Raw genomic sequence first — 25,793 nt, forward strand, 5'->3', positions numbered from 1 at the left:
TCACTTTTTTCGGCGTTCTTTGACGGTGACGACACCATCATCGGCACGTGTCCGCTTTCGCCCCCGAAACGTCTGGTCACCTTAATAGAACCCAACTCTGTCCAGATTTGGTCAATAATAATTTGGGTGTGCATATCTTTTTCTTCAAGTTTCTTTTTCGATGTAGCATTTAAATAGTACGATTACTAGCATTAATCTGAGAGAAAGTGCACGGCGCAAATACGATGCCATGGTGTTGCAGTGTTTTCTGCAATCTCTTTCCTATGGATCTGCCTCAGCCACTCTCGTCGCTGATTGGAAATAAAATTTCTCTCTTCCTCGTTTGGTACAACTGGGATATGAACAATTAAGTCTTACACTTCTGTCTCGGTTGCTGCGATGACCGCAGCCAACAATACACAATGTTTGTAGGTTTCAAACGTGTAGCAAGATGACTCGTTGAAGCGAGGTGTGCTCATGCGTAGAAAATATGGATCTTCTAGTGTTGCTGAATGGATTAGCAGACATTTTCGTGGTATTTTTCTAAATCAAAACCAATAATAAAGCGTGAGTTTTATGTGTTTAGCTTTTTCATGTTATTTTTATTTAAATTTGACGTGTAGTTACTGTTTAGCAGACGATCAAACACCCACTCGCGCAGGGATATCAAACAAAAATAGTCCACTATCCACATCACTTGCAAGCTATAATAATTTGAACCTAAAAGTTTCATTTGTTTCTCAACTGTTAAATTTAACTTTGTAGTATTTTATTTCTTGTAAGGTTCGGTACATTCTCTTCGCATGCCTCGCTTCAACGAGTCATCTTGCTCAACGAGTCATCTTGCCTAATACATGTAGTCGCATGCAAAAGATTTACACGTACCGCAAGACAATATCTCCGGAAATTACCGTCGGTGTAATGGTAATAAGTGAAATTCACCAAAATAGTTTTAAACACATGTGCATACAATACCGGCGTCAAGAGTTGGTTTCGAGCACAAATATTTAATACACGTCCATAGTTTCGAGACCAAAGCTGACTGCAAGGGAGAGAACTGCTATACCCGTGGTCATGAGTAGTCGCTGCTAGAAACTCTTCTGCGCTGGAAATTAATAGAAAGCCACTCTCTACAATGGCCGACAAGTTCGAGGCTCTCGAACAGCAGTTGGAGTTGTTTATAGAAAACACACGACAGATTGGTATTGTTGTGAGCGATTTTCAGCCTCAGGGACAGAATGTACTTAATCAAAAATTGTAAGTGATATAGTATTTAAAAGAATCTAAGACTTGTAGCTGTTTGTTTGCTTTTTTTAATTTTTATAGAAACATTGGTCAACGCTTTTGCGTGCACGTTCGGTGGTAAATCATTCTACCCCCGTTATTTGCTACGTCATAAACGTGAATATCATTTTAGAGCGAAGTATTCTTTTAACTTAATGAATTACTAACTTACTGCAAGTTATTTGTATAAGCAGCGTTATTATTAACTTATTAATAAATTCAGCATATTTATTAATGAAAGTTATTTTCATATGTTGGATTTAAAGTGTTGTTTTTTTTTTTTGCTAAGCTAGGATAACAAAATTTTAAGCATTTGGTAGCTTATTGTGTAATGTCACCACTTTTTTGTGCAGCATTTAGAAACTAAATTTGTTATTAAAGATCAACACTGCCTTATTTCTTCGATCTCAGAAATACCATGGTGGTGGAGATGCAGGAACTGGATAAGCTTCGCACTCAGCTTCAGGATGTTCATGTCCCACTAGAGGTTTTTGAGTACGTTATGTTGGCTTAATCACTAGATACACTTGTACAGCTGTACCCAAAAGAAACTTGCAACTGGGGATTGCAACTGCAATTATTTCACAGTAAGATTTTGCAATAAATTTTGTACAGTAAGAAATGCAACTTTGTTTACAATAATCATTGTATGCCTGCAGAAAAAAATTGTCATTTACACATGTTAACGTTGAGGGGATCTAATGTTACAGTTACATTGACCAAGGTCGGAATCCAAACCTGTACACAAGAGACTGTCTTGAAAAAGCATTGGCTAAGAATGAGCTTGTCAAGGGCAAGGTGGATAACCTAAAGGTAAGAGTGTATTTCTGCAAGGATGTTAACCCTCTTAGTATGGCAAAGAAGTAAACTTATGTACTTAACAATGGCAAATAAGATCTGTATTGTGTGCGTGTGTGGTTTTTTTTATTTTTTATCTGATGACTTTCTCATGTTGGACTTGTGACTGTGTATATTTTAGATGGCCTGCCATTGTGCATACAGGCTGACTTCAGACCATGTAGAACAGGGGTGGGCAATTAATTTTCCCAAGGGGCCGGATGAGAAACTGGAATGGTTCTAGAGGGCCGGACTAATATAGTTAACTCAGTTTTACCCAATACTGTATATATAGTATATTTACTGGTGGGCGGCCAGCGGGCGGGCCGGTCAGAGACAGGAGGCGGGCCGGATCCGGCCCGCGGGCCGGCGTTTGCCCAGGTCTGATGTAGAAGCACAGCTGAGCAGATCTTTCACTGTCGCATCCTTGTACAAAACCATCTTCAGCACCAGCAGAACCTTTACTATAATTTCACCGACTTTAAAGAGGCATTTGATAGAGTCTGGTACGTGGGGCATGTGATGCAAAAATTCAATACTGGAGAAGGCCTCATTCAAGTCATTGAAGCACTGTATGATAGCTCAACAAGTACAGTACTGCTGAATAACCAAATAGGAGCTTACTTTTGCACGACAGTAGATGTATGTCAAGGATATCCCCTGTATGTTAGTTAATATCTTCTTAGAGAACATCCTGCTGGAAGCTTTCCAAACCATCATACTTCCATCTCAGTTGGTGAAAGACCAATCTGCAAACTATGCTTTGCAGACGATGGAGATCTGTTAGCAGGCACTAACAAAGAACTACAAGACCTCACCAACAGACTGACAGCTCAAATGCATATGAAATGGAGACCAGCACTGGAAAGATCCAAGTTATGATCAATGGCAGCGGCAAAGCAGAGATCTCTTTGAACGGGGTACAGCTCCAAGAGGTCAGCAGCTTAAAATACTTGTGAGCACCCTCTCCGAGGACGGCAGTTCCACGCCAGATATCCACATCAGAATTGTGACAGCAACAGTGGCAATGACTAGGCTGAACAGGATCTGACATCCATAAGGTTCACTACCAACTACAAGTTGTACAAATCCCTGGTAGTGCCAATCCTGCTCTATGGATGTGACGTGGACTCTGCTCGCTGAAATGGAAAGGAGAATCCAGGCATTAGAGTACAAGTGCCTGAGGAGGTTGCCCCAGATCTTGTACAGAGAACATAGAACCAATGACTTTGTAGGAAACAAGATGGCCACACTCGCATGACACCAGGAACCTGTACTTTCAACAGTCAAGCGACGTAAGCTGGTCTTCTTTGGCCATGTGACCTGGCACAACACCTTGTCGAAAACTGTCCTTCAAGGCACCTTGGAGGGTAGATGATGGTGCGGTGGTCAGAGAAAGAACTGGCTTATGGACATCAAAGACTGGACTGGTCGTCTCATACAGGACCTGCAGACCATCGCCCACAATAGACAAGCCCTGTCAGCTGCTGCATCTATCCATAACATCATTTCAGACCAAACACACCCTCTCCATCCCAAATTTTAGCTGTTGTCCTCGGGCAGGCGCTACAAAGTGCCACAGGCATAAAAAGCTACCTACCAGAGGTCCTTTGTGCCAGCAGCCATCACCATCTTAAATAAGAGGCACAAGGACTTGTAGGGTTGTCATACCACCTGGCATCCTCCTTAGGAGGTTTCACATGTGAGAGGTGTTGGTGTGCATGTGTGTTGAACGTCTTGTATAGGTATGTCTGGCAATTATGTTGAGTTATGCTCATATTATGATTGCATATGTGGTTGTGCTTGTGAGCAAAAGAAAAATTTCTGTCTTGGACTTCCTCAGACAGACAGTGAAGTTTGATTTGATCCATTTGCTCCCCCTGGCTGGTGCCAGTGAAGGGACAACTGAATGACCTGTTTCATTGATTTTGTTGTTTTTACTCTCGTTTACTACAGATATTTCCAGTGGAAAGCAGCAGCATGGTTATAAATTAAATTGGAGAGAGGTGTAATTCATAAAAATGTTCAATTATAGAAATGTAAAGCATTTTTAAAGGTTTTTTTTTATATTGCCTTCAAATCCTAGTTGTCTGTGCTTTGCTTGTTATTCACCATCTTTTGTTGTACTTGGCCTGTCCCCCATCCAACATTCTCTTCCTCCCCCCCCCCCTTTTTTTTTAAATCTCAGCTTCCCATTACCAAGGGCTGTGGGCTGTGCCATAGTTGCTGGCTCAGCATAAAATACCAATTTCTCCTCCCATTACCAGTGTTGACTTTTTTTTTTTTTTTTTGTGGCAAAATATCATTACTGTGCAATTTACGTCATGTGTGTGCCCTTTTTTTTCAGAAATTCAAGGCTTTGCTGATGGTAGAACTGAACAAAGTGTTCCCCAATGAGATGAACATGTACCGAGCACTAAAAGGCAATGACAGATCTACGTAGCACAGCCCGTACAGTTGGATCAAGTCCTGTAACAGCATTCTGATCGGTTGTGTGAGATAAAGCCTCTAGTCAAAAACGACATTAAGGGCAGAGTTAAGCAACCACAGAGGAAGGAAGTGACAGTTGTTCAAGGCAAGGAGTGAAAAGTGTTATTAAAAAAACTTGTTCCAGTTTCCTTGTCTTAGCACAGCCAGCTGGTGCAGCAAAAGCACTGCACGCCATGGTTTGCTAATTGTCTTCCACTGCAATAGTTTATGCCAGTGTAAGCATTTCTGGAACTAGCCACTTTGAAACAAATCAATGCTGTAAAATCATTCTTTGGATTTTTTTCACATTTTATTTTAATTTATACATGTTCCATTTGTAATTGTTCCAATCTTGATGCTCACAAGTTAGTTGTAGATGAAGAGGCAAATCTAAGCTTGTGATGTTGTAGAGTGCAAGAAAGTTTAGGCCAATCATGTTTCACAGCAGAAGATTGCTTTACTTCTGTGTCCATCCTGCAGGTGTTTTTCTTTCTCCCCATTCACTTCTGATGGTTTAATAGTGCAGCAACTACACCCTTGTCACCAAGACGTTTATTCAGAATTTTATTATGCATTCAGATCTCCTCTCCAAGTGCTAAGTGTTTGAGTCTAAGTTTTAGTTGCAGGCTGCAGTGACCAGTGGTGCACTCTCTGTTTAGCTCTAATCTGTTTTTTCTGATAATTTTTTCCAGACTTCTTTTCTTTTTGATAACAAAACTGTGCAAACAAAAAAACAATGATAACTCTTACAAATGTTAAGCTCTGAGCAGCTTGAAAAGAATCTTTTCTTGATGGTTATTTTGTGCCATCTTATGAGCTGGAAACATTGAGCTGTACACGTGATAAGGTACAGTATTAACTTTCTTCATCATAACAAGGAACTGGCAGTTCATAGAGCCTAACAGTGCCATTCTGCTAACAAAAAAGAAAAGTTTGATAAACATTCTACTTCTAATGTGCCATGATCATGTAGCAGAAACCTCTACATGTATCCAACAGCATGTACATGTTTTGTTTTATTGTTTTTCTTTAACATTGGTTCTTCAGACATTTAGATGGGTCATTAAAAAGTTCGGGAAGCTTGATGTTATTCAAGTATAACTATTGCATTACAGTGATAACTTAAGTTCTAATAAAAACAAATGTGAAAAGATGCTCATATGTTGTTAGGTTCTGCATATAATGGACACATACTCCCATTATTACCAAACAATCCACAGAGCAAGAAGGGGTTTATGCTAATTGCTTTGAATGTACAGAATAGCCCTGCGTGTTGGAAATAGTGTGGAGCATATCACTCTCATAAGAAACATGCACTTTTACAGGCGTGTTTCATGCTTATTGTGTAACTATACAGTCATGCACCATACAATATTGTTTAATAACAGACCACTTATATGATTTTTTTTTGGGGGGGGGGGGCCTCATAAGATTAAAGAATCATGCACTGTACAACATTTCAGGCAACAAGAATGTATATTCTATGACTGAATTCCCTGCGCTCGGAGATCCAATTTCTTCTAGTCTAAATGTTTCATTGTTCTTTAAGATATTTTTATCACCCAATACTTCTTCACCAAATGTTATGCCAATGCATTTTTGGGATCCATGTCATGTTAAGTGTAACATACTTTTGGTGTAAGAGAACAACTTAAAATTTCAAATGGAAAGTTCCTTACTTTCTCCTTGTAATTTAAAAAATCAGAAAACATACGATGGTTTGCTGTCAAAACACATCAAACTTCACGGCGTATAGTGTCATACAATTCATTTGAAAGTTGATAACGAATATTTTTCCATGTGAAATGAGTTGGTGGTAAAGTCTCTCCATTTAGAAAATCAAACTCTTTGCTGAGTTCATTGGCTAGACTGGACCTGACCAACCCAACACCCCCTGCCTTCTCTGGAGCTGGGTGGTAGACTCGGCCAGTCTCGGGTAGCATGCACACTTTCTCTGGCTCGAACTTCACTGTCAGTTTATCTCCAGCCCAAGCATATGAAAACCTGTCAGTTTCAGCAGCATCAGCAGCATAGATGATGTGTGTAAAAACAATTGGTCTATCCTCACAACGCACATAATTTCTCTCGCGTCCACATAATGATATATAAGGGAAATCAGTCCTATACCGCTCTGTGTCATTCTTTTTAAGATGTTGAAAGAAGAAAACAAGAAATTCTTTTTCTGCAAAAGATGTAAACATATAGATGACAAGAGCTAAAGCAATCAATGTGACTGGAATTAAAACACAATAACTTACAGAGCATTGTTCCCTAAAAGCTCACAGTGCTTTACAAAAAATAACACACTAAATGTAACAAGATTTTGTAATGCAAAAAAACGGCATAAGTTTTTGCATAATATAAACAACCCAGCACAAATTAACTGTCAAAAGTATAAAAGAACACGAGTCTTCATCTGCTGCTATAAATGATGATGCACATCGCAGCTGAAAGGGTGGAATTCTAGACATGACAATGAAGGCAAATATACACCCACCAAAGACCAAAAGTTAATCCTAAGGATAGCAGCTTTTCTCAAGAAAAACAGCCATTTAGAAGATTGGTGGACATAATACATGATTAACACATGATTCAATGTAAAATTATAAAGGTCAATGCAGATAACACCATCCACCATAGTGGATACCTAGGGTTAAAATGTTGATCTAACACAGGGATGCACAACCTACGGCCCACGGGCCATATCCGGCCCGTGACGCGGTGCCATCCGGCCCACGAAACTTCTGCCCACAGTGCAGGAAATCGGCATGTTAGTAATAAAAGAAGACCTTAAAAAAACGAAAAAAAAGGAAGAAGTATTTATCCCCACGTAGTGGCGTTTCTCAATCTTTTTTTCGATGGACGAACATTTCGATTCAGTGCTCCGACTTGGTGTCTCTACGATGAGGCCGGACATTCAGAAGTTGGTTTCGGGAAAACAACTTCAAATCCCACTAATTACTACATAATTAATGGTAAGTACAACTTGTTTCTAATAAAAAATGGTATCTGCTCTATTTTTTTGCGGCAAAGTGGCCCGCGACACGGCTGTCCTAAATGGATATGGCCCGCGACACGGCTGTCCGAAATGGATATGGCCCGCAGGCCGAAAAAGGTTGTGCATCACTGATCTAACAGAACACTTGGTATTAATGTGACTAGCTGCTGGACACCCGCGCTCCTGAAAAACCTTTTGTCCACAGTGCAGCTAGCAGGCTGCTTAAATTTAGAAAGTCGGTAAGCTAGTAAAATGGTTCCAGGAAAATTCCATGACTGTGCATGCATTATATTCCTTGTATTGTCACTCTTCCCAATTCTACTGATGGCCCAGTTAGAAGACTGAGGAGAGACTACTGCATTCAATGTAATATGGATGTGTATGATGAAGTGCTGTGTTTTGAAATATTTTTGACAATTTATACTGACTAGTCAATTCACTAGATAAAGTTTTATCTTCCCCTGAAACTTTTATTCTTCTTCAGTTTTGCGCAAGTGCTCTACCCTCACACACCCACGCGACTTTTTTTTTTTTTAAATGTGATTGAAACATAAGCTAACAACAAATGTAGAAACTTGTCACTAAAGAGTATTTGACAAGTATACCTTTAAAGCATGATGTGAAGTTTTTCATCTTAGCATCATCTAGGAAAAGCTGCAAAATAAAACCATCCAAACATTCCTCCTACGTATATTTTCATTAAAAAGAAAAATTCAGATTTCCAAAATATGATTAAAGGACTGCAGAATTTTTAATTTGAAATGATAAATATTCAGGAAAAAACTCGGCAAATGTTAGCTTCGTATTTTTTTATGGTCGATAAGCTCAATGCCTGAACAGTCTTAAATAATGCTTACATAATATATGTGGTCAAAGTAATTTAAGTTTGATCCGTGTTTTCCCAACTCTACGGGCTTACTTGTCCTTGGTGATCGATATAGTAAAAGTATTCCCGTATTTTTGGTTCTGGCGACTGTCCTTGAACGTAGTGCAATAATCGCTTTAGCGCTACAAAGCATTTCTTCCCCGAGTATAGGTTTACTTTCTGACTGAGCGCGGAGGACATGACTTCTATGATCTCTGTAAGTCTGCGGACATGACAATTTGTGTACACAGGAAGTCACACCCTGAACATGCGCACAAAGGAACTTCCGATGGCTGTTTAATAGCGAAAACGGGATTGGTCACAATTTTGTAGCAAAGCCAATCACAGACGATGACACTGTGGTTAGTTACTCCATAATTGCCAGTGCCTTGACTCACGCAAGCTAGAAGTTAGCCAAAGAAGGGGTGTTCGCAAGAAATAAAAATAAAAAGTGTTTTCATAATGATATTCTGTGTAATGCGAGATTTTGTTGCTGTAATGTGAAAAACATCAAAACAAGATCGTCGTGTGTGTATTTACAAAAATGGCAAACCCAAAGCGCGCATGGAAACTTCGTAAGTTTTGTGTGACGAGGCCAGTTTCTTGTCTCTTCTCTGGTCCTGGAAGTGAATTAACCAGTCCTTCGCCAAAGTTAGCTAGGCCTCATACTGTGTTATATTGTCAGTCCTCGTATGCCTGATACTATCGTTCACATTTGATAATTGTGCAAACTGCTGATGACGAATCATAAATGTTTCAGACTAATGTGTACAACTTTTAAGCCTTAAATATAAGTTCTACGGGTTCCATCACGTACTGCTTGAATCTGTTGGTTATACTTAAAAGGTGTGCGTTATGTATTTGCTGTTGGGGTGTAAGGTGTTGTACTATCAGTTTATCACTTCTATAAAGAAGAATTTTGAATTGATACTTAACCTTACAAATGTTTATCATAATGTGAAGCTGTAGTTATTTGAATCAATGTTAGCTAAATATAATGTAAATAAACCTCTATAGTATTTTATAACATCTTAAGTATAAAAGCACTAAAAAAAAATAATGAGTGAGAAAAGCTGTAACATACATCTTATCATACTAAATATATGTTTAAGCAACAAATTAACCTCTACTCCTAGAAAGTGTTTTTGAACTTAAGGAGGTCATTTATTTCAACTTTGAAAAAAAATCCTAAGTAATGTGAAGTCTATTACACTTTATTTATGAGTTGTTTGTTATTTGTTATGTTTGTTGTAAAATATATGTCAGTTGTGCAAATATTCATTGAGTTAAAGGATTAGATGTAATCCATAGTAAATTCTTTTACAAGATTGAAAGGGCATATATTCATTTCTTAGTTAAAGGATTAGATACAATCCATAGCTAATTCTCCTACAAGATCTAAAGCAATTATCAAACATAATCTCTAGCCACAGATGTGGAAAAGGTGTCATTGTTCAGGCAAAGTATTTTGCTGTTATGACTATTTTATGTATTTATTATGATTTTATTTAATGAGGACATTTATTCAGGTATCAAAATATTAGAAATAGCTTGGGAAGAGGATCTAAATGCACAGTTGTTCGACTCAAAAGAATTTTTACTGTTTGGAATAATTTTTGTTGTCGATAGACTAGGAATAAGAGTGATATGAAACTGAATATTAATTTTTTTTTACTTTCAACAGAAGAATTTACGGCTCATGGTGCTGATGTCAAGTGTGTAGGATTGGGCCATAAGTCTGGGCGTGTCATGGTGACTGGTGGGGATGATCGCAAAGTCAACTTGTGGTCGGTGGGCAAACCACACTGTATAATGGTCAGTATAGCTGCAGATCATGCCCACTTGTGATTATGATTTCTAGTTTTATTCTGTAAATGCTGAAATCTTTGATAAAAAAATAAAAAAAATGTATGTTATCTGGAAGTTGTACATTACCAAAGGTACCAGAATATTGTTCGAATTGTGTTTGTTGGTCACAGAGTCTGACAGGCCACACAACCAGCATTGAGGCAGTTCGCTTTGGCCACGCTGAAGAGATGGTAATTGCTGGGTCCCTTTCAGGAGCACTGAAGGTGTGGGATTTGGAGCAGGCCAAAAGTAAGTTGACAGTGTAATGTGCAATGTCTGCATGAACCACAATCTGCTTGACAAGGTCACACTTAAAGCTGTACATGATTGGTGGGAAAGTAGGCTGATAGTGCTTTATATAAAATCGCAGAAGTACACACAATCAATAGACAGCAAATGTATCTAACAGATTCATTCACCTCATTCAAATGATAACACTCTTTTTCTTTGTTTTACACACACTCTCTCTCCCGTGTGCGGACGTTTTGCCGACGGACGTTTCGCCGCCGGACGTTTCGGAGCCGGACGTTTTGTCGACTGGACGTTTCGCCGCCGGACGTTTCGGAGTCGGACGTTTTGCCGACCGGCGTTTCGCCGCCGGACGTTTCGTCGCATTATGTCAGAGAGAGAGAGAGCTTACTTACTTCTCAAAGAATGAAAGTAACTACTAGATTACACAATAATTCTTTATTTCAAACAAATTTGACACACAGACTTCACAGACAGTTCACTTTGATTGTCACAGATTATGCGCAACAGCTTTGAGAAAAAACATTGATACAATGGCGAGAGAAATGTGTGAGCTAACGGTTCACATGAGGAGGGATAGTGAGAGAGAGTTCACTGATACATTGATACAATGGCGAGAGAAATGTGTGAGCGAAGGGGTGTCCCACACTTGACTTCGGCTAAAGGTCCCGCGTGAAATGCCGAAATGAAGTGCCCCGCGCCGAAACGTCCGGCGGCGAAACGCCGGTCGGCAAATGGTCCGACTCCGAAACGTCCGGTGGCGAAACGTCCGGTCGGCAAAACGTCCGGTTCCGAAACGTCCGGCGGCAAAACGTCCGTCGGCGAAAAGTCCGTGTACCCTCTCTCCCACACACACACACTCTCTCACACACATATTCTCTCATACATTGTACAGGTTGACGATTTAACTATTAGTCAACATTTTTTATTACATTTAGTTATTTTTTAAGAGGTATGAAAATCAAAATTAATGGATGAAAATTATTGCCTTGCAGATTTTACATGATTAAATAGACTAAGGTTCTGATTGTATGATTTTTTTAATTCGTAAGACAGAAGATGATACAACTTTATCACTATTCAAGCTCTTCAGACTAGTTTATGCTACCCTGGATCTTGTGATTAACCAGTAGGGAGGGATTGCTATGGATCTAAATGTTTTTGCATTATAATTTATATTTGCACTCAAGAATTTTTTGTAGGAATCTCAAGTTAGTGTACTGTTTGTTTGTCAGTTTTGCGCACACTAACTGGCCATAAAGCTGGTATCAAGAGCCTTGATTTTCATCCCTATGGTGACTATGCAGCATCTGGCTCCATGGACTGTAATGTCAAGGTCTGACTTGCCATATTTTATTTTCCCTCTGTAAGATTTCTTGGTTAATAAATAACGACAATTTTTCCTTAAAAGGAGTTGAAAAGTTGTGTGGTAGATGTGACACCTTGGATATAGTTGTGAATGTACATGGAGAGTTTGTCACTCATCAGTGACATATCTCAACACCTATGCTAGCACATGAGCACCTATAAATCTTACCTCTACCCTTGCTAAAGTTGTATTAGTGTGTTGTTTGGGAATAAAGTGGATGTACCCACACACACACAACCTACTAACTACTTTGGTAAGAAAAGAAAGACAGTAGACTGCTGTAGCTATTCTCCCTTTGTTTTAGTAACATGATTTGCTGTTTAGTCTTAATAACAGGCTTTGCTGTTCAATTTTAGTAACATGCTTTGGTGTTTTGTTTCAGCTGTGGGATATACGAAGAAAAGGTTGTATTTACACATATAAGGTAAGTGCATGCGTACTTAGGGAAATTGTTGCACAGATGTTAAATCTTCTAAAAGTGGAGTCATGCAGTCTGTCCTTCACTCAGTTCTGCTTAGCTAGGTGTTGTTTGTCAAGTATGTATTTCATAAGCTGAGTCATGCAGTGAGTCTTGTCCTTTATGTATTCCATAGGTAGAGTCATGCAGTCAGTCTTGTCCTTTAGTGTATATATTCTGTAAGTTGAATCATGCAGTCATTCTTTGAGAGTGTGTTCTCATCTTTACATTTTGAGACAGTAACATGCTACTTACTACATGCTAAATTTGGTGATTTTGAGATGGTACCATGTTCTTTACCTGTGTGTGTGTAGCAATGTCTGCTTGAAGTAACAGGTGTCTGTTTGATGTTGCAGTCCGTGTAATGTGTGTGGGGTGTGGGGTAGGCAGTCCTTGTAATATGTCTTGGGTATGAGGTGGATAGAGCTTCATGTGCCATGGTACACAAAGATTTTGACAGTATTGCATTTTTCCAATCTCTTGCTTCATAGAGGTCAGCTTATAGGGCTAGGGGAAAAGGAAGAACAGCATTTTACTTGATTATAAAGATCGTGTTTCTTCTTCTGCTCGGTGACAAATAACATTTGTTTACAAGGCTGGCTGCCTTGCCCTGATATAGCCTTAGTTGCTGGCTCTGCATTAAGCACTAATTCCTCTCCTCCAGTGACAAATGAAAATTTAAGTCTGTGAAATGTCATGTTTTAAGCATTCAGTATTATGTTGTATGGTGCAGTCAGACTGTGGTTGTACTGTTTGTGGTATTGACCTTGTAATCTATAGATAGATCAGTAGTTTACGACAGCGCTGTAATTTGGGCCTTTTTTGGTCTCTTTGAAGTAGTTTTCAGAGTTTAGCCTTCATGGTTCAAGCCATAATTTTTATAACTTAATACCGGCTGGCACATTTTTAATACTTTAAAAGTCATCTGCTCTGTACTCTGCTGGGATTTCTGTGGTGGAATGTTATTGCAGTTCAAATATTTTTTGGGTAATTTTATTTCTCTTGGTTCTGCATTGCTATAAGACTATCTTACAAAATGTATTTGTAAACACAACCTATCAGCCTTTAAAAACATTAAATGCTATTTAACTTGCGTGCAGAGTCATACAGGCTGTGTCAACTGTTTGCGATTTAGTCCTGATGGCCGCTGGATCGCATCGGCAGGCGAGGATGATGTCGTTAAGGTAAGAAATGTGATTTAGTAAAAGCTAGAGACCTCAGTGTGGTTGCCGATGTTGTTGTGCTTTAGTTGATGCTAATTGGTGATCTTTCCTTTAATAGAGTTGATTCTGAACATATCCTCCTGACATTGTGCTATGTTTGGCTTCTGTCCTTAGCTATGGGACCTGACAGCTGGCAAGCTGTTGACAGACCTAAAATTGCACAAGGGACCTGTCAATGTGGTTGAGTTCCATCCTCATGAGCTTTTGTTGGCATCTGGCAGCAGTGACAGGTATTCCTGTTGTCTCTCTAGACCAGACCTGGGCAAAGGCCGGCCCGCCTCCTGTCTCTGACCGGCCCGCCCGCTAGCCCGCCCACCAATATATATACTATATATACAGTATTGGGTAAAACTGAGTTAACTATATTAGTCCGGCCCTCTAAAATCATCCCAGTTTCTCATGTGGCCCCTTGGGAAAATTAATTGCCCACCCCTGCTCTAGACTATTGTTTGACAGCTGCTTTAGTTGTGAAGAATTTGTGCATCTCTCATCTGTCAACATCCATCACCTTGCTTCACAAGCAAATGTGTACTATGCAAAGTAAAACTAAAACTGTATGAATACTGCAAAAAATGCATTGGTTTCTACGAAGAACAGGGTCACAGTCCCTGTATATCAACAGAAAGATGAACACTTTCATTATCGGCTTTTTTTATCGTGTCATGGTGACTGATGGATATTTTCTAAGCATCTGACAATGTGCTGTCTATATAATAATTCAGATTTATTGAACAGTTTATTTAACAGATCTTGCCACCGTTAGGATTTTTGTGGATAATATAAACTGGGTAATGTGTTTAAAGCTCTCTTTAGAATGTTTAATTCAATTTCACACAAAACTGCGGGTTCACATCAAATGACCAGTCCACACCTTAGTTTCTTGACTGTACCCTTAATTTTATCAGTTATAACATCACTTATTTGAGGACAGAGTTGTGGATTTGATAGTGATAATGCTTCCACTAGCATCATTGGGTCGGGTGTTAAAATGTGAGGAAACAAGAATACCAGGGCAGCCTCTTTGCTCTACCATTGACCTGACATGGGAAAAAATATTACATATAGATAAAAAATATGCTGAGACAAGCTGTTAACATGGTGTGGTCGTCCAAAATTTGATGATGGGTGCTGTACTGCTGCCCTAGCAGTCAGGTCATCCTATGCTATGGGTGCTGTACTGCTGCCCTAGCAGTCAGATCATCCTGTGCTATGGGTGCTGTACTGCTGCCCTAGCAGTCAGGTCATCCTGTGTGATTGGGACGGTATTGCTGCCCTAACAATCAGGCCACTTTGTGTGGTGGGAGGAGATTGTACACAGCAGACTTAGAGTGAGACGCAGCTTTACCATATATTCCCACCTTTTATAAGGCGAACACCCAACAGTTTGTCCCTAATGTCAGGGTCACTTAACTGTTTTACATATTTACTGCCAGCAGTTTTTTTTTTACAGCAGGCTCATTGCTTTCTTTATTAGATCCATCTCACTGGCAGCTATTTTTTATTTTTAAAGATTGTAGTACTTAACCATCAAATTTAAGTTTAGAGCTTTACCAACAGATGAATTTGATTTTTTTATATTCTGGCTTGACGTTGGCCTTTTTGATCTTAAAACCCTTCTTAACATATTGCTTACCCTTTTATATTATTCTTTTTCCTGTTGTTGATTTACATTATTAGTGGTGATGTTATTGTATCACCTGGGGGTCTTTGTTTTTTTGCTCATTCAACAGGGTGTAACCTTTTCTCGCAGTGATATAGCTTTAGTTGCTGGCATGGTGTATGCCTAAAAACCTCAGCCCTATCAGACCACCTTTAAGAAATGTCTTGAGAAATAACAGTATTTGTCAACCCACTGTAGTTCTCGTGTATTCAGTAAGCTAACTTTATAAAGTGACGACTCGCTTTTATTGTCAGTCCTGTTTATGATTGACTTCTGATTTTAAAAAAATATTTTAAACCTGAGTGCAGAACCATCAAGTTTTGGGATTTGGAAACATTCCAACTTGTTAGCAGCACAGAAGGAGATTCCACAGGAATTAGGTAAGTATAGATTCTGTGTCAAAAGGTTGTCATGGTTTTGGGGCAAGTGAAGTGGAAAACAAAGCTTTCTGTGTGGACTAAATGTTGATGTCTGTTGAGGTCTTGCCTGAAGTGTTTCAGATTTTGTGAAAGATTCAGATTTTTTTTTTTTGGTCACTGACTCACTTGTCATTACTTCATGCATCGTGGTTTAATGTTGTGACAACATAGTTTCAAATTATTCCCTTTTGTTTGTTGCTAAGAACTGTCACTGTACAAGTGACAACGAAATGTCAGGAAAAACAGTACAAACGATGGTTCGACAGTTTAATAAAAATATCTTTGGCGGTACAAGCAGCAGCAGTTCTTCTTGGTGCTACACAATCTAAGAAGTAGACTGTTAAAAGATCTTATGGAAGTTCAGATCAGACTCCAGCAAGACTGACTAAAGAATATTAAGTTGTTTTTTCCATGGTATCATAACTTACTGCACAGTACAGTAATGGCTGCAAATGTTATTCAGCTTTTCTGAGGTAACTTGCATGAGGTCTTCATTATATCTTACTTTCTTCCTTACTGCATGGGAACTTTTCTTGATGGCGTTTGATTGCGGGCACCATGTAAGGGAAAGGAGAAGGGGGTCAGTAAGTGTGGTTTAGATAGCAAATGACATTTATACAGATGTTACGCTGTGTGTGTGTTAGATTTTCTCATTGCTACTTTTGCAGGTCCATCGCTTTCCATCCAGACGGCATGTGCCTGTACAGTGGAAGCCATGACATGTTGAAAGTCTATGGCTGGGAGCCAGTGCATTGCTTTGATGCAGTTTCCATAGGATGGAGCGATGTTTGTGATATGAGCATCTCTAATACACAGATGGTCAGTGGTTGTCATTCTTCTGTCGTAGAAAGGTTATGAGGAAACTTCTGTTGGTATGACATGTCTGTAGTAGATAGCTATAAGGGAAACATCTATTGGTGCTACATTGCTGTAGTAGATTGGTGTTGGGGAAGTTTCTGTTGGTATCACTCTTCCGCTTACAATTGCTAGGTCTGCAGTGGCTGTGCTGTCCTAATCATATGATAACCTGTCTTTGGAAGTTTACAATATTTTTATAGATTAGTTGAGCTGTGAAGTATGAATAATTGTATTAGGCTATACAGTGGAACCTCGGTTAGCGAACGCCTCGGATAGCGAATATTTCGGTTAACGAACAAAAATTTCGTAAAAAATTTGTCTCGGATAGCGAACAAAATTTCGGATAACGAACAGCCACGTGAACCACACGTGACCGACCAGCATGTCATCATTCACGCTCGAGACACAGTTACGATCAGTCGTTCCTTATCTGTGTGCATCCTTCTTATTTAGTGATTGTTGTGCTTTATTTTAATAAGATAATCCTCAATCATGGCTCCAAAGAAGATTAAGAGCAATAGTAGTGAGGTAATGACAAGGAAGCGGCCAACAAATGAATTGAAAAAGGAAATGATTTCAAAGTATGAAGGTGGCATGCGTCTGTCAGATATGTGATGTCGTATTACCGAAGAGTTTTACAAAAAAGACAGAAGCAACAGACACTGGACAGGTTTTGTCCTTTAACCTCAAAGCTACAGAAAAGGGAAGTCTCCACCGATTTTATAATGTCACGTGTGCTCATGGAGGGGGAATCCAAGCAGTAATTCCACCCCTTCCTCCCCACACCTGCTTCCAACCACGCCGTCAAAAAGGAAAGTTTTCTGATGTGTAAATGCTTTCGTTAATGTTTTTATGTTTATTTAACTCCATTCATATTGCATTATAACTGTTCTCATTAAAACAAATACCTATATAGCCTGTAACTTTTAAATATTAGCGAGTCAACAGGGGCTGGGAACCAATTAAATCTATTTCCTTTATTTCTTATGGAAAAAATTGTTTCGGATAACGAACATTTCGGATAACGAACAGCTTTCCAGAACGGATTAAGTTCGTTAACCGAGGTTCCACTGTATATTTGACTGAGTAATCATTGGCATTGTAGTTTACTCAAATGTGACCCAAAAATGATGTGTTGCAGATTGGAGCATCTTTCTACAAAACGAATGTGTCTTCATTTGTGGTAAACCTGGAGGTAATTCCTTGAGTTTTAAATGTACATATACCTGAGCAACTTGGTCATGTGTCAGCATGCAAGCATGGGAGAGCAGATGAATGTGTTTGTACACTTGTGTGTGTGTGGGGGGGTGTGTGTTTGTGCACGTGAATGAGATAGAATGTGTGTGTTTGGGGTGGGGGGAAGGGTGTGTTTATGCACGAGTGTGTGTGTGTGCATAAAAAGAAATGTAACCTTAGTACACTTGCAGAGTGTCCGGCCTCTTGGTGGCAGTCAGGCAACAAACAGTAATCGACGGGAATCATCCGGCTTGTCCAAGTAAGCATTACTTCTTGAAAATAAACTTATATTGTACCAAGCAGATATGTGCATTTGATGCCAACATCTCACATATGTACTCATTGCTTTTGTACTTAGATGATGAAGATGAATATTCTTACTTTCACATTCTGGGATCTATTTTGAAAGGTGCCATGCAGGCTGGGAACAGGATATTGGCCTTTTACTTGTTCATGACTTCTGTGAATGGTCTAACAGTTGAACCAGTGTGTTTTTTAAAGAACAAAGATTAATTTCATTTACAATAAAAATGCTCTTGTTTGTGCTAACAGCAGCCGCAAAATATTTGTGACAGAACGTCCACCAACACAGTCAACAAAACAGGCCAGGTAAACATTGTCAGTCTTTGTAAACTTAGTCTGATGATGGTCATGACTGGGTGCTTTTGCTAGATCATCCTAAACTCTATATCATTGTATGTTCATGTCAGCCCAAGTATTTTGCTACTTCGTGTTTTTGTATTGTGATTTGTTCTAGGCAACCCAAATATCTGAGTTATTTCTCTTGTTCATGTTCCCATACTGTGATGTTCTAGTGAATGTCATTTGCTGTTTCATGTTCCTACAGTGTGATATGTTCTAATCCGTGCAAGTACCTAACCCATTTCACTTGTTCATGGTTCTGTATGCCACATATATGCTTGCTAGTGTCCATGAGAGTGATGTCTCCTTGCCTAACAGAAGTGGAGCAGCTCTGTGGGGTTTTTTTTGTTGTTGTTTTGTTGTTGTTTTTTTTTGGTTTTTTTTTTTTTGTTCTTTTTTTTTACGATCTGTTCTGGTTTCATAGTCATCAATTTGGGGATCTACATATTCTGCATACTAGATTGTCTGTGGCTTTCTTTTTTGTTTTCCTTTTTGAATGAACAGATGAGATCAATGTTTTTGTTGACTAACGGTCTCCATATCCTACCACTTCCTTCACAGTCCATTTGTAGCATTCACTTCAACAATTGTTATGTATCCAAAAAGTGGTTTGTAAACACTTGCTTCAGTGATGCGATTCTCCAGTCTTGCTTTAACTTCTTTGCTGAAAGAATTGAACATTAAACATTAGATTTCAATCTGAAGTCTGTTATCATTGACTGGAGGGAATCTCCCTTTTGCTAACTGGTTGAAAATGACACTTGTACATCTTATTCTTCACGCTAATCTTCACCTAGCTTGATGTCCTTACTGCATTCTTCCTAAGAAACTGGCCATTGCCTCATTGTGTGTTGTTGTTTTGTGTTTCTTTATTGGACTGTGACTTGATATTCCTGTGTTCATCTTCTTGACAGGAAAGTGCATTATAGAAGTGCACTCTTATTGTAAAGGACTTTGAGTCCAGCTGATGCTGGAGAAATGTGCTTCTTCTTCTTATTATTGTTATAATCATCATCTATATTTTTCCAGTGAGCCCAAGCAGTCTGATGAACCTGCAGAAAAGACAGAGGAAGGTGAAGATGCATCAGCAGCAGATATCCAAAACCCTGCTGAGTACCGAGAGCTGTTCCAGGGAAACATACGGCAAGGTAAACATTTCATCTGGGTATAGTGTTCTCCACTGCTAACACCTTATCTGGGCATAGTGTTCTTCATTCAGAACATCTTAGGCAGAGTTCATGGTAATGCATCAGGGACCATGATTATGAGGGTAAGTCGGGAGATGAAGGTCAAATGTCTACATTATTCTAAAGCTATGTTTGCACCCTGTGAAGAAGTCTACCCATTTGCATCTTTGCCACAACTACATCTTCAGGGATAAAACAATATCTATGGGAGTTTGACACCACTCTGTAACTAAGAGGACAAGGTGCTTGCCATTATGTTCCCTCGTGTTTGCCTGGGCAACAACTTGTCCGGGCTTCATAATTACAGCCTCTGCTGAAGTTGCTGTGTGTGTGCAGTGCTTGTGTTGCATGTTTAAGCTCTCTTCTACCAACCCAGCCACCATTGATTGGGTAGAAGTAAGTGATTGTGTGTGTGTGTGTGGGTGTGTTTTATTATTTGGGGAATTGAGAGTAAGGGTAAACCATGCCTTCTGTAAAGCAGCACACAAGTCATCCTACCTCAGACACTTTATGTCATTTGTTGGATATTTTTTCCTTTTCATTCCTTTTATTTATTTGAGCAGCTTTTGTGAGTTAGAACCTCCTGATGTGCCAACCTTTGCTCACTAAGCTGGTGGTAGTCAATAACAGTTTTAGATGTCATTGAGATGGGACATCCAATGTGTGCAGGTACTTAGACCATCATGTTGTCCCAGTAGGAAATTGCAGCAATCTGGCTGCAGGATTCATTGACCACGTATGCAATAGTCAGCTGTCATGCACATAAACCTTTATTAAACCTGAATAATATTGAATAATATTGTAATAGAAATTGTATGCATCTTTATGAGAGGAAAATTGCAGTGAACTTGTTGGTTACAGCAGCCATTGAAAGAGAAATGAGACTAGGATACATCATTGCATAGTCTGTCTATGTTTAATCATTAAGAATATGTAAAAATACTAACAATAGTTTGGCAAACATAATAACTTTAACATTGTAAACATAGTAACATTGAAACATTCTATATCAAAGCTACTCTCTGTGGAACCAGACTTTAGAAATAGACATAAACCATGTTTAAGTGGATGTGGAGCAAAGAATGCTAGGTTGTAGTGAAATTTGAATGTTGATATGTTGTCTGGGTTAATGGCTGTGTCAGGCTGAGTTGAGCTATTTTGAGCATGTTGATTTGGCTGCTGAAGGCCTGCAGGATGTTTTGGTGTACAGCTTTGCTAACTGCATGACCTGTTGCAGCTCATGTAAACCCACCCAGAGTGGAGCCATTCCGGCCTCCAGCAGATGACTGTAAGTTAACCTCTTGGCTCCTTTTCTTCCTTAAATTATCTTATGCCTCTCTATGTTCTCTGTGCCCTTTTTTACCCTTTGTTTTTTTTTTTATTGAATTGTTTTCTTTGGCTTTCATCACATTGTCATTCATCCACTTGAATGTGGAACGCCTGATGCTGGCCCAATCAAGATGCATGTTGAGTTTTATTTTGTGGGTGTGTGCATGCAGGTAGACATAAACATGGGCATATGCGTCTACTGCACCCACTGTCTGCTTAGGCCACTGTGTGGTCTTAAAGGTGTAGGCAGAACAAGACAGTGATCAGCAGTTGTCATTTCTTGACAGGCAGGTGAACCACCCATGGCCTTCAGGAGATGCATGTGTTTTGTTTTCATTTTTTGCATGCACCCATTAAGGCATATGAAAAGTTGTATTGTATGGCAGCTTGTTCTGTTACATTGCAGGGTGTAGGTTTCTTCCAAGTAAGAGGAATGTATGGCTTCAGCAGCTGGAATAAAGTGAACATTTGTATTATTCACCTGCTTGTAGGGGCAGGAAGAAGTTCTTTGGTTGCATATGTCATCCTGTCAGTGATCTACATGCATATCCTTGACAGGCAGTAGACATCATCCTGGAACAAGATTGCCAGCTCCCTTGAATAGCCATGCTTCTGTTATGTTTTTGTTTTTTTTTAATCATTCTTATTCTTTGTGTTTAAACATTGGCTTCTACCTTTCTGTCAGCATCTCTACAAGCTACATTTATGAGCATGGATGGTTGGAAATAGTCTAAGGAGGGGGTGGGGGATAAAGTCTAGGTAGTAAGTTGACCCTCAGTAGGATCAAGTTTTTTAGAATCTTATTTGTATTTCTTTCAAATGTCATAATAAATATAATTTCAACATCAGATGGGAAATGGAACTCTCTTATACAGTTTACATGACTAACAGTGTCTGTGTTCACCATTGCTTTTTAGCAGCAGCAGATGCGGAGCCTGTCAGACAGCGATCAGCTGACAAAAATGAGCGAGGTGCTCAGAATATCAAGCCCTCCCGGCCAGTGGAAAGGTCACCGCCCCCACAGAAACGATCCCCCCGCCAGGCCAATGACATCAGTGCTGAAGATTTCATGCCTGTGAGTAAAGTCCATCAACAATATTTTCATGTAATATCAAATATGCTCTCTTTCCAGCAATTGTTGGCTGGTAGAATACAGTCTTGGCCTTACTACTGCAGCTTTTCTGTTTCTTTCAATTCACAGTAGTCAGATTGTTAAAATGATGCCAGAGCTTGTGTTGCCTGCCTCTGGCAGTTGGGTAAGGGAATTCACCTGTTAAAGTTTTTAGTTCACCATCTATTTTCTCTCACCAAGCGTACCACTGTACTATTTTTAATTTTTTTTTGACATTCTCTTTCCAGCAAAGTGTGTAGATGATTGTCGGAAATCTAAATAAGACTTTATTTCCAGAAACAGCCAGAGCAAGTCACAGGCACCCTGTCAGAGAATGAAGTGCTTGACTTCATCGCCAACGGTCATAATGCCATGATGACAGTCATGTCTAACCGCAGCAGAAATCTGCAGATTGTGCGAGCCATGTGGACGTCTGGTAATCTCAAGGTTGGTGTGACAAGCAGGCAATGTTCTTGCTGGTTGGTGTGACAAAGTAATGAGCAGGTGATAATGTACTTGCCAGTTCAGTGCAAAGTTGGTTGGCAAACAGGTAGTAGACTTTGCCTAGGCTAGAACATTCATGCAATGTCAAACCATAAATGTCAGCATCATACAGTGCATGGTGGAAGACCAAAAAAGCAGTGCTTACCGTGATGCTTGATCATGGGATATATTTTTCGGTGTAGTTCCCTGGAAGATTTTTACTTTAGAGAATCGAACTTGAAGGCATCTGTCAACAATCATGCACACCCATTTGCACTACCTTCATGGTGATGTTTTTTCTATGGCTAGCGATAATTTCAGGGATGTTGCCGACATAGTATTGTGTACATGTGTGACAGGGAGGTTGGAGGGGACTCAGGTGGGAGCCATGGTATATATGTTTTACCTTATGTTTGTGCAGACAGCCATTGACTCAGCCATCAGCATGAATGATCCTGCTGTTCTGGTGGATGTAGTGAACATTCTTAACTTGAAAACGTGAGGCAGAGAAAGTATTGTCACTATTAGCTGTTGATTTGTCAGAGAAAATGCAGCAACTTATGGGGTGGGCGTGGGTGGGTGTCAAGTTTGTCAATCTCAAGTTCTCACATATGGATCTTTTAGTTTGTGAGTCTAAAGTTTTCATGTGCTGGTCTTTTGTTAAAAAGCTTTGATTGATGTTTAATGCAGCACCAGAAGTTATACCATTAAATGCATTTCTAAAAATTGTGTGTGCATGTGTAATTCACTACAGATAAGAATAGAACATGTAGAATGAGACAGTGACTGCAGTTTGTTGTTGTTGCTAGATCTCTTTGGAACCTGGACCTGTGTACTATTCTGCTGCCCAAACTGAAAGAGCTGATGTCTAGCAAGTATGAGTGGTGAGTAGTCAACAGTCAGGCTTCTTCCATCCTAACTTTCATTTTTGAATCTAAAATTGTCATTCATGTTTTGTTTTGTTTTTTGTTTGGTAGCTATGTGGTGACAGCTGGTCAGGCAATTAAGCTGGTCATACGGAACATGGGGCAGACCATCAAGACCAACCTGACAGCACCACCTGGCATAGGAGTGGACATTTCCAGAGAAGAAAGGTATGAGCCGGTTTAGTAAGGGTAGTGCACGCACACTCACACACATGCACTACTTGAGGTTTGTTTTGCAGTATTTACTACATTTTTAGAGGTACACATACACGTATCTGCTACAATATTTTATCAAAATGACTGCTAGTGGATTGTGGAATCTTGCTCTGTTGCAGAAATAAAAAGTGTTCTCGATGTCACACAGCTCTGATGGACATTCGCAGCATGATTGAGAAACGCCGTGATGCTGCTGGCAAACTGGCCAGCCTGTACAAAGAGATCTTACTGCTGATGAGCACACTGGACTGAACACCCTGCTTCCTTGTCTCTCTCTCTGGATTTCCTGTCCCACAAGCCCTGACCGAACACTGCACATTGGCATCTGTGTGTGTGAGCAAGGCAAAGCTGCAGAACTGGAAGAAGATAGTGTATTAGTAAATGTTCTGGTTGTTACTTCTGGAAAGCCATTGGACTGACCATGGCTATGTCCAGTGTGATCGTGTTTAGTGTCATATGACAAGTAGCATGTAATCTTTATGGTGAGAAGCACCAAGCAAACATATGGTTTTATCTCACTGTAATACGTCCACTTTGTTTCGCAGATGCCTGGCACAGAATTGAACTTTGAAAAGGATAGTCACCATCTTTTCATTTTACTCCAAAGACTATTTTCTTAAGGAAGATGATGGGCTTGACATAGTGAAACTTGTGCCACGTTACACAGTCTGTGGTATGTTCAGCTGAGGTAGGATAGAAAATTCAATTTTGCAGCATATTTCCCATCGTTTGTGTTCTAAATGATGCGTTGCTCCTTGCTGTGTGCGTGAACAAAGAGGTGACAAATAGCCAGGCAGTGTGAGTGTTAATATTTATGGAGGCTGATAGCTCTCAGATGCATGACCTTTCATTCCACAGTGTCAAGTGTGTCGTGTCATTCAATGTCAGGATGTAGGTCAGCATTTCTGTGATAGACTGAAGCTGCTGCAGGCACTGTCATGTGTCTTACCCTTGCTGAAACAACACATGTTTCAGGTGCGTTGCATAGGCATGCACACAAACACAAACTCCCATTTGTTCAGCAGCTGGTGCTCTGAACAGTAGAGTGCTGAGAAACATTTGCTGTGCATTGTGAGTTATTTTGGCCATATCTGGTGTATGCCACTTCAGAATGCTGTGCAGATGGACCAAGTCAAAACTGCAAACAGCTTTTTGTTGGTATATTATGCACTGTGGCAGCCAGCCCACTGGGAACAATTTTTCAGCACCATGTCACTAAGAGATATGTTTTCAGTTTAATGACAATTGTACAAAGGTACTAGTGTTGAAGTGTTGGGCTGTCATTCATTGTGATCTCCAAGTATATGTGTTTACCTGTTTACCTGTTTCACTGTGTGTCCTGTGTGGTTGCATGAAAACAAGATATGAAAACTACAAGAAATAATGTTGCTCTTTCTGCAGACATGCGCTCTTCAGTCCATAGGCTTGATATGGTGTGTTGAAATGTGGAGTTTGGGCCTAGCATGAGTAACTTAGAGTTTGTGCTGAATAGGGCAATGTTCCATGCTTCAAACACTGAGCACCTTCACTGCAAAGCTACAAAAACTGTCGCCACAAGCATAAGACTCTGCACAAAGAAACAACTGTCAGAAAATGTCATTATCTTTGGTGAACAAATGGGCATGCTGGACATTGCAAATATAATGAAATCAATGTTCACATTAATTCTAAAGACCAGCATTAAAACCAATTTTTATTTTCTTATTTTCACATCTCTTAAATAAATTTTCAACAGAAGTTTCTCAAATGAAAAAATTGCTTCGTCTCCTAGTTGTTTGCCTTATTTGGACTGCATCATTAACGTTGGCGTGCTCTTCAGCTACAGGAATTCTCACAGCCTGGCTTAGCCATTCAGAGGACAGACATCAGAGGTCTGTTGAGAGTGCGGGTGAGAGATTATGTGGGAGACACGCAAACTTCATTGTGCATTTCTTGGTGAATGTGTAGTAGAACCCGTAAGATCCTGTGGGACATGGAGCAGTCCCTTGTACAGCATGGTGTCCTTATTGTTTGGCACAGGGACATTTAGAGTTTTCCTGCACAAAAGTGTCAGCCACTGAATGGCTCAACCCACGCTGGTAAAAATTTCTCCCTTCTGTTTGACATAGGTACATTTCTGACCATGGTGACGTCTGATGGTTGTTGAAT

General features: G+C 39.7%; 3 protein-coding genes across 5 annotated transcripts; 2 read left to right on the forward strand and 1 right to left on the reverse strand.

Moving 5' to 3' along the window:
* The first annotated feature begins 1,078 nt into the window (after window positions 1-1,078).
* On the forward strand, window positions 1,079-5,724 carry LOC112576459 (mediator of RNA polymerase II transcription subunit 10-like). The gene is made up of 4 exons (XM_025258893.1): window positions 1,079-1,236; window positions 1,675-1,758; window positions 1,974-2,076; window positions 4,448-5,724. Exons 1-4 carry the CDS (start codon window positions 1,115-1,117, stop codon window positions 4,541-4,543), a joined length of 405 nt encoding a protein of 134 aa, XP_025114678.1. The 5' UTR covers window positions 1,079-1,114; the 3' UTR covers window positions 4,544-5,724.
* A 253-nt stretch (window positions 5,725-5,977) lies between these two features.
* Window positions 5,978-8,764, reverse strand: LOC112576457 (UPF0598 protein CG30010-like). 2 transcript variants are annotated; one of them, XM_025258892.1, is made up of 3 exons: window positions 8,487-8,764; window positions 8,173-8,221; window positions 5,978-6,751 (listed from the first exon to the last, which is right to left on the reverse strand). In XM_025258892.1, the coding sequence occupies exons 1-3, from the start codon at window positions 8,631-8,633 to the stop codon at window positions 6,306-6,308; spliced, it is 642 nt and encodes a 213-aa protein (XP_025114677.1). In that variant the 5' UTR covers window positions 8,634-8,764; the 3' UTR covers window positions 5,978-6,305. The 2 variants fall into 2 exon arrangements, with proteins under 2 accessions (XP_025114677.1, XP_025114676.1); XM_025258891.1 differs by having other exon boundaries at window positions 8,425-8,722.
* A 51-nt stretch (window positions 8,765-8,815) lies between these two features.
* On the forward strand, window positions 8,816-25,349 carry LOC112576456 (katanin p80 WD40 repeat-containing subunit B1-like). Of its 2 annotated transcripts, none has more exons than XM_025258889.1 (20): window positions 8,816-9,007; window positions 10,117-10,247; window positions 10,412-10,529; window positions 11,765-11,865; window positions 12,281-12,322; window positions 13,456-13,539; window positions 13,693-13,808; window positions 15,547-15,618; window positions 16,326-16,476; window positions 17,657-17,710; window positions 17,943-18,010; window positions 18,304-18,360; window positions 19,423-19,541; window positions 20,818-20,868; window positions 21,827-21,984; window positions 22,318-22,467; window positions 22,925-23,001; window positions 23,313-23,387; window positions 23,481-23,597; window positions 23,765-25,349. In XM_025258889.1, exons 1-20 carry the CDS (start codon window positions 8,977-8,979, stop codon window positions 23,895-23,897), a joined length of 1,905 nt encoding a protein of 634 aa, XP_025114674.1. In that variant the 5' UTR covers window positions 8,816-8,976; the 3' UTR covers window positions 23,898-25,349. The 2 variants fall into 2 exon arrangements, with proteins under 2 accessions (XP_025114674.1, XP_025114675.1); XM_025258890.1 differs by having other exon boundaries at window positions 21,830-21,984.
* The last annotated feature ends 444 nt before the right edge of the window (window positions 25,350-25,793 follow it).

This window comes from Pomacea canaliculata, linkage group LG12 (genome assembly GCF_003073045.1).
Source record: "Pomacea canaliculata isolate SZHN2017 linkage group LG12, ASM307304v1, whole genome shotgun sequence".
NCBI classification, from domain to species: Eukaryota; Metazoa; Mollusca; class Gastropoda; order Architaenioglossa; family Ampullariidae; genus Pomacea; species Pomacea canaliculata.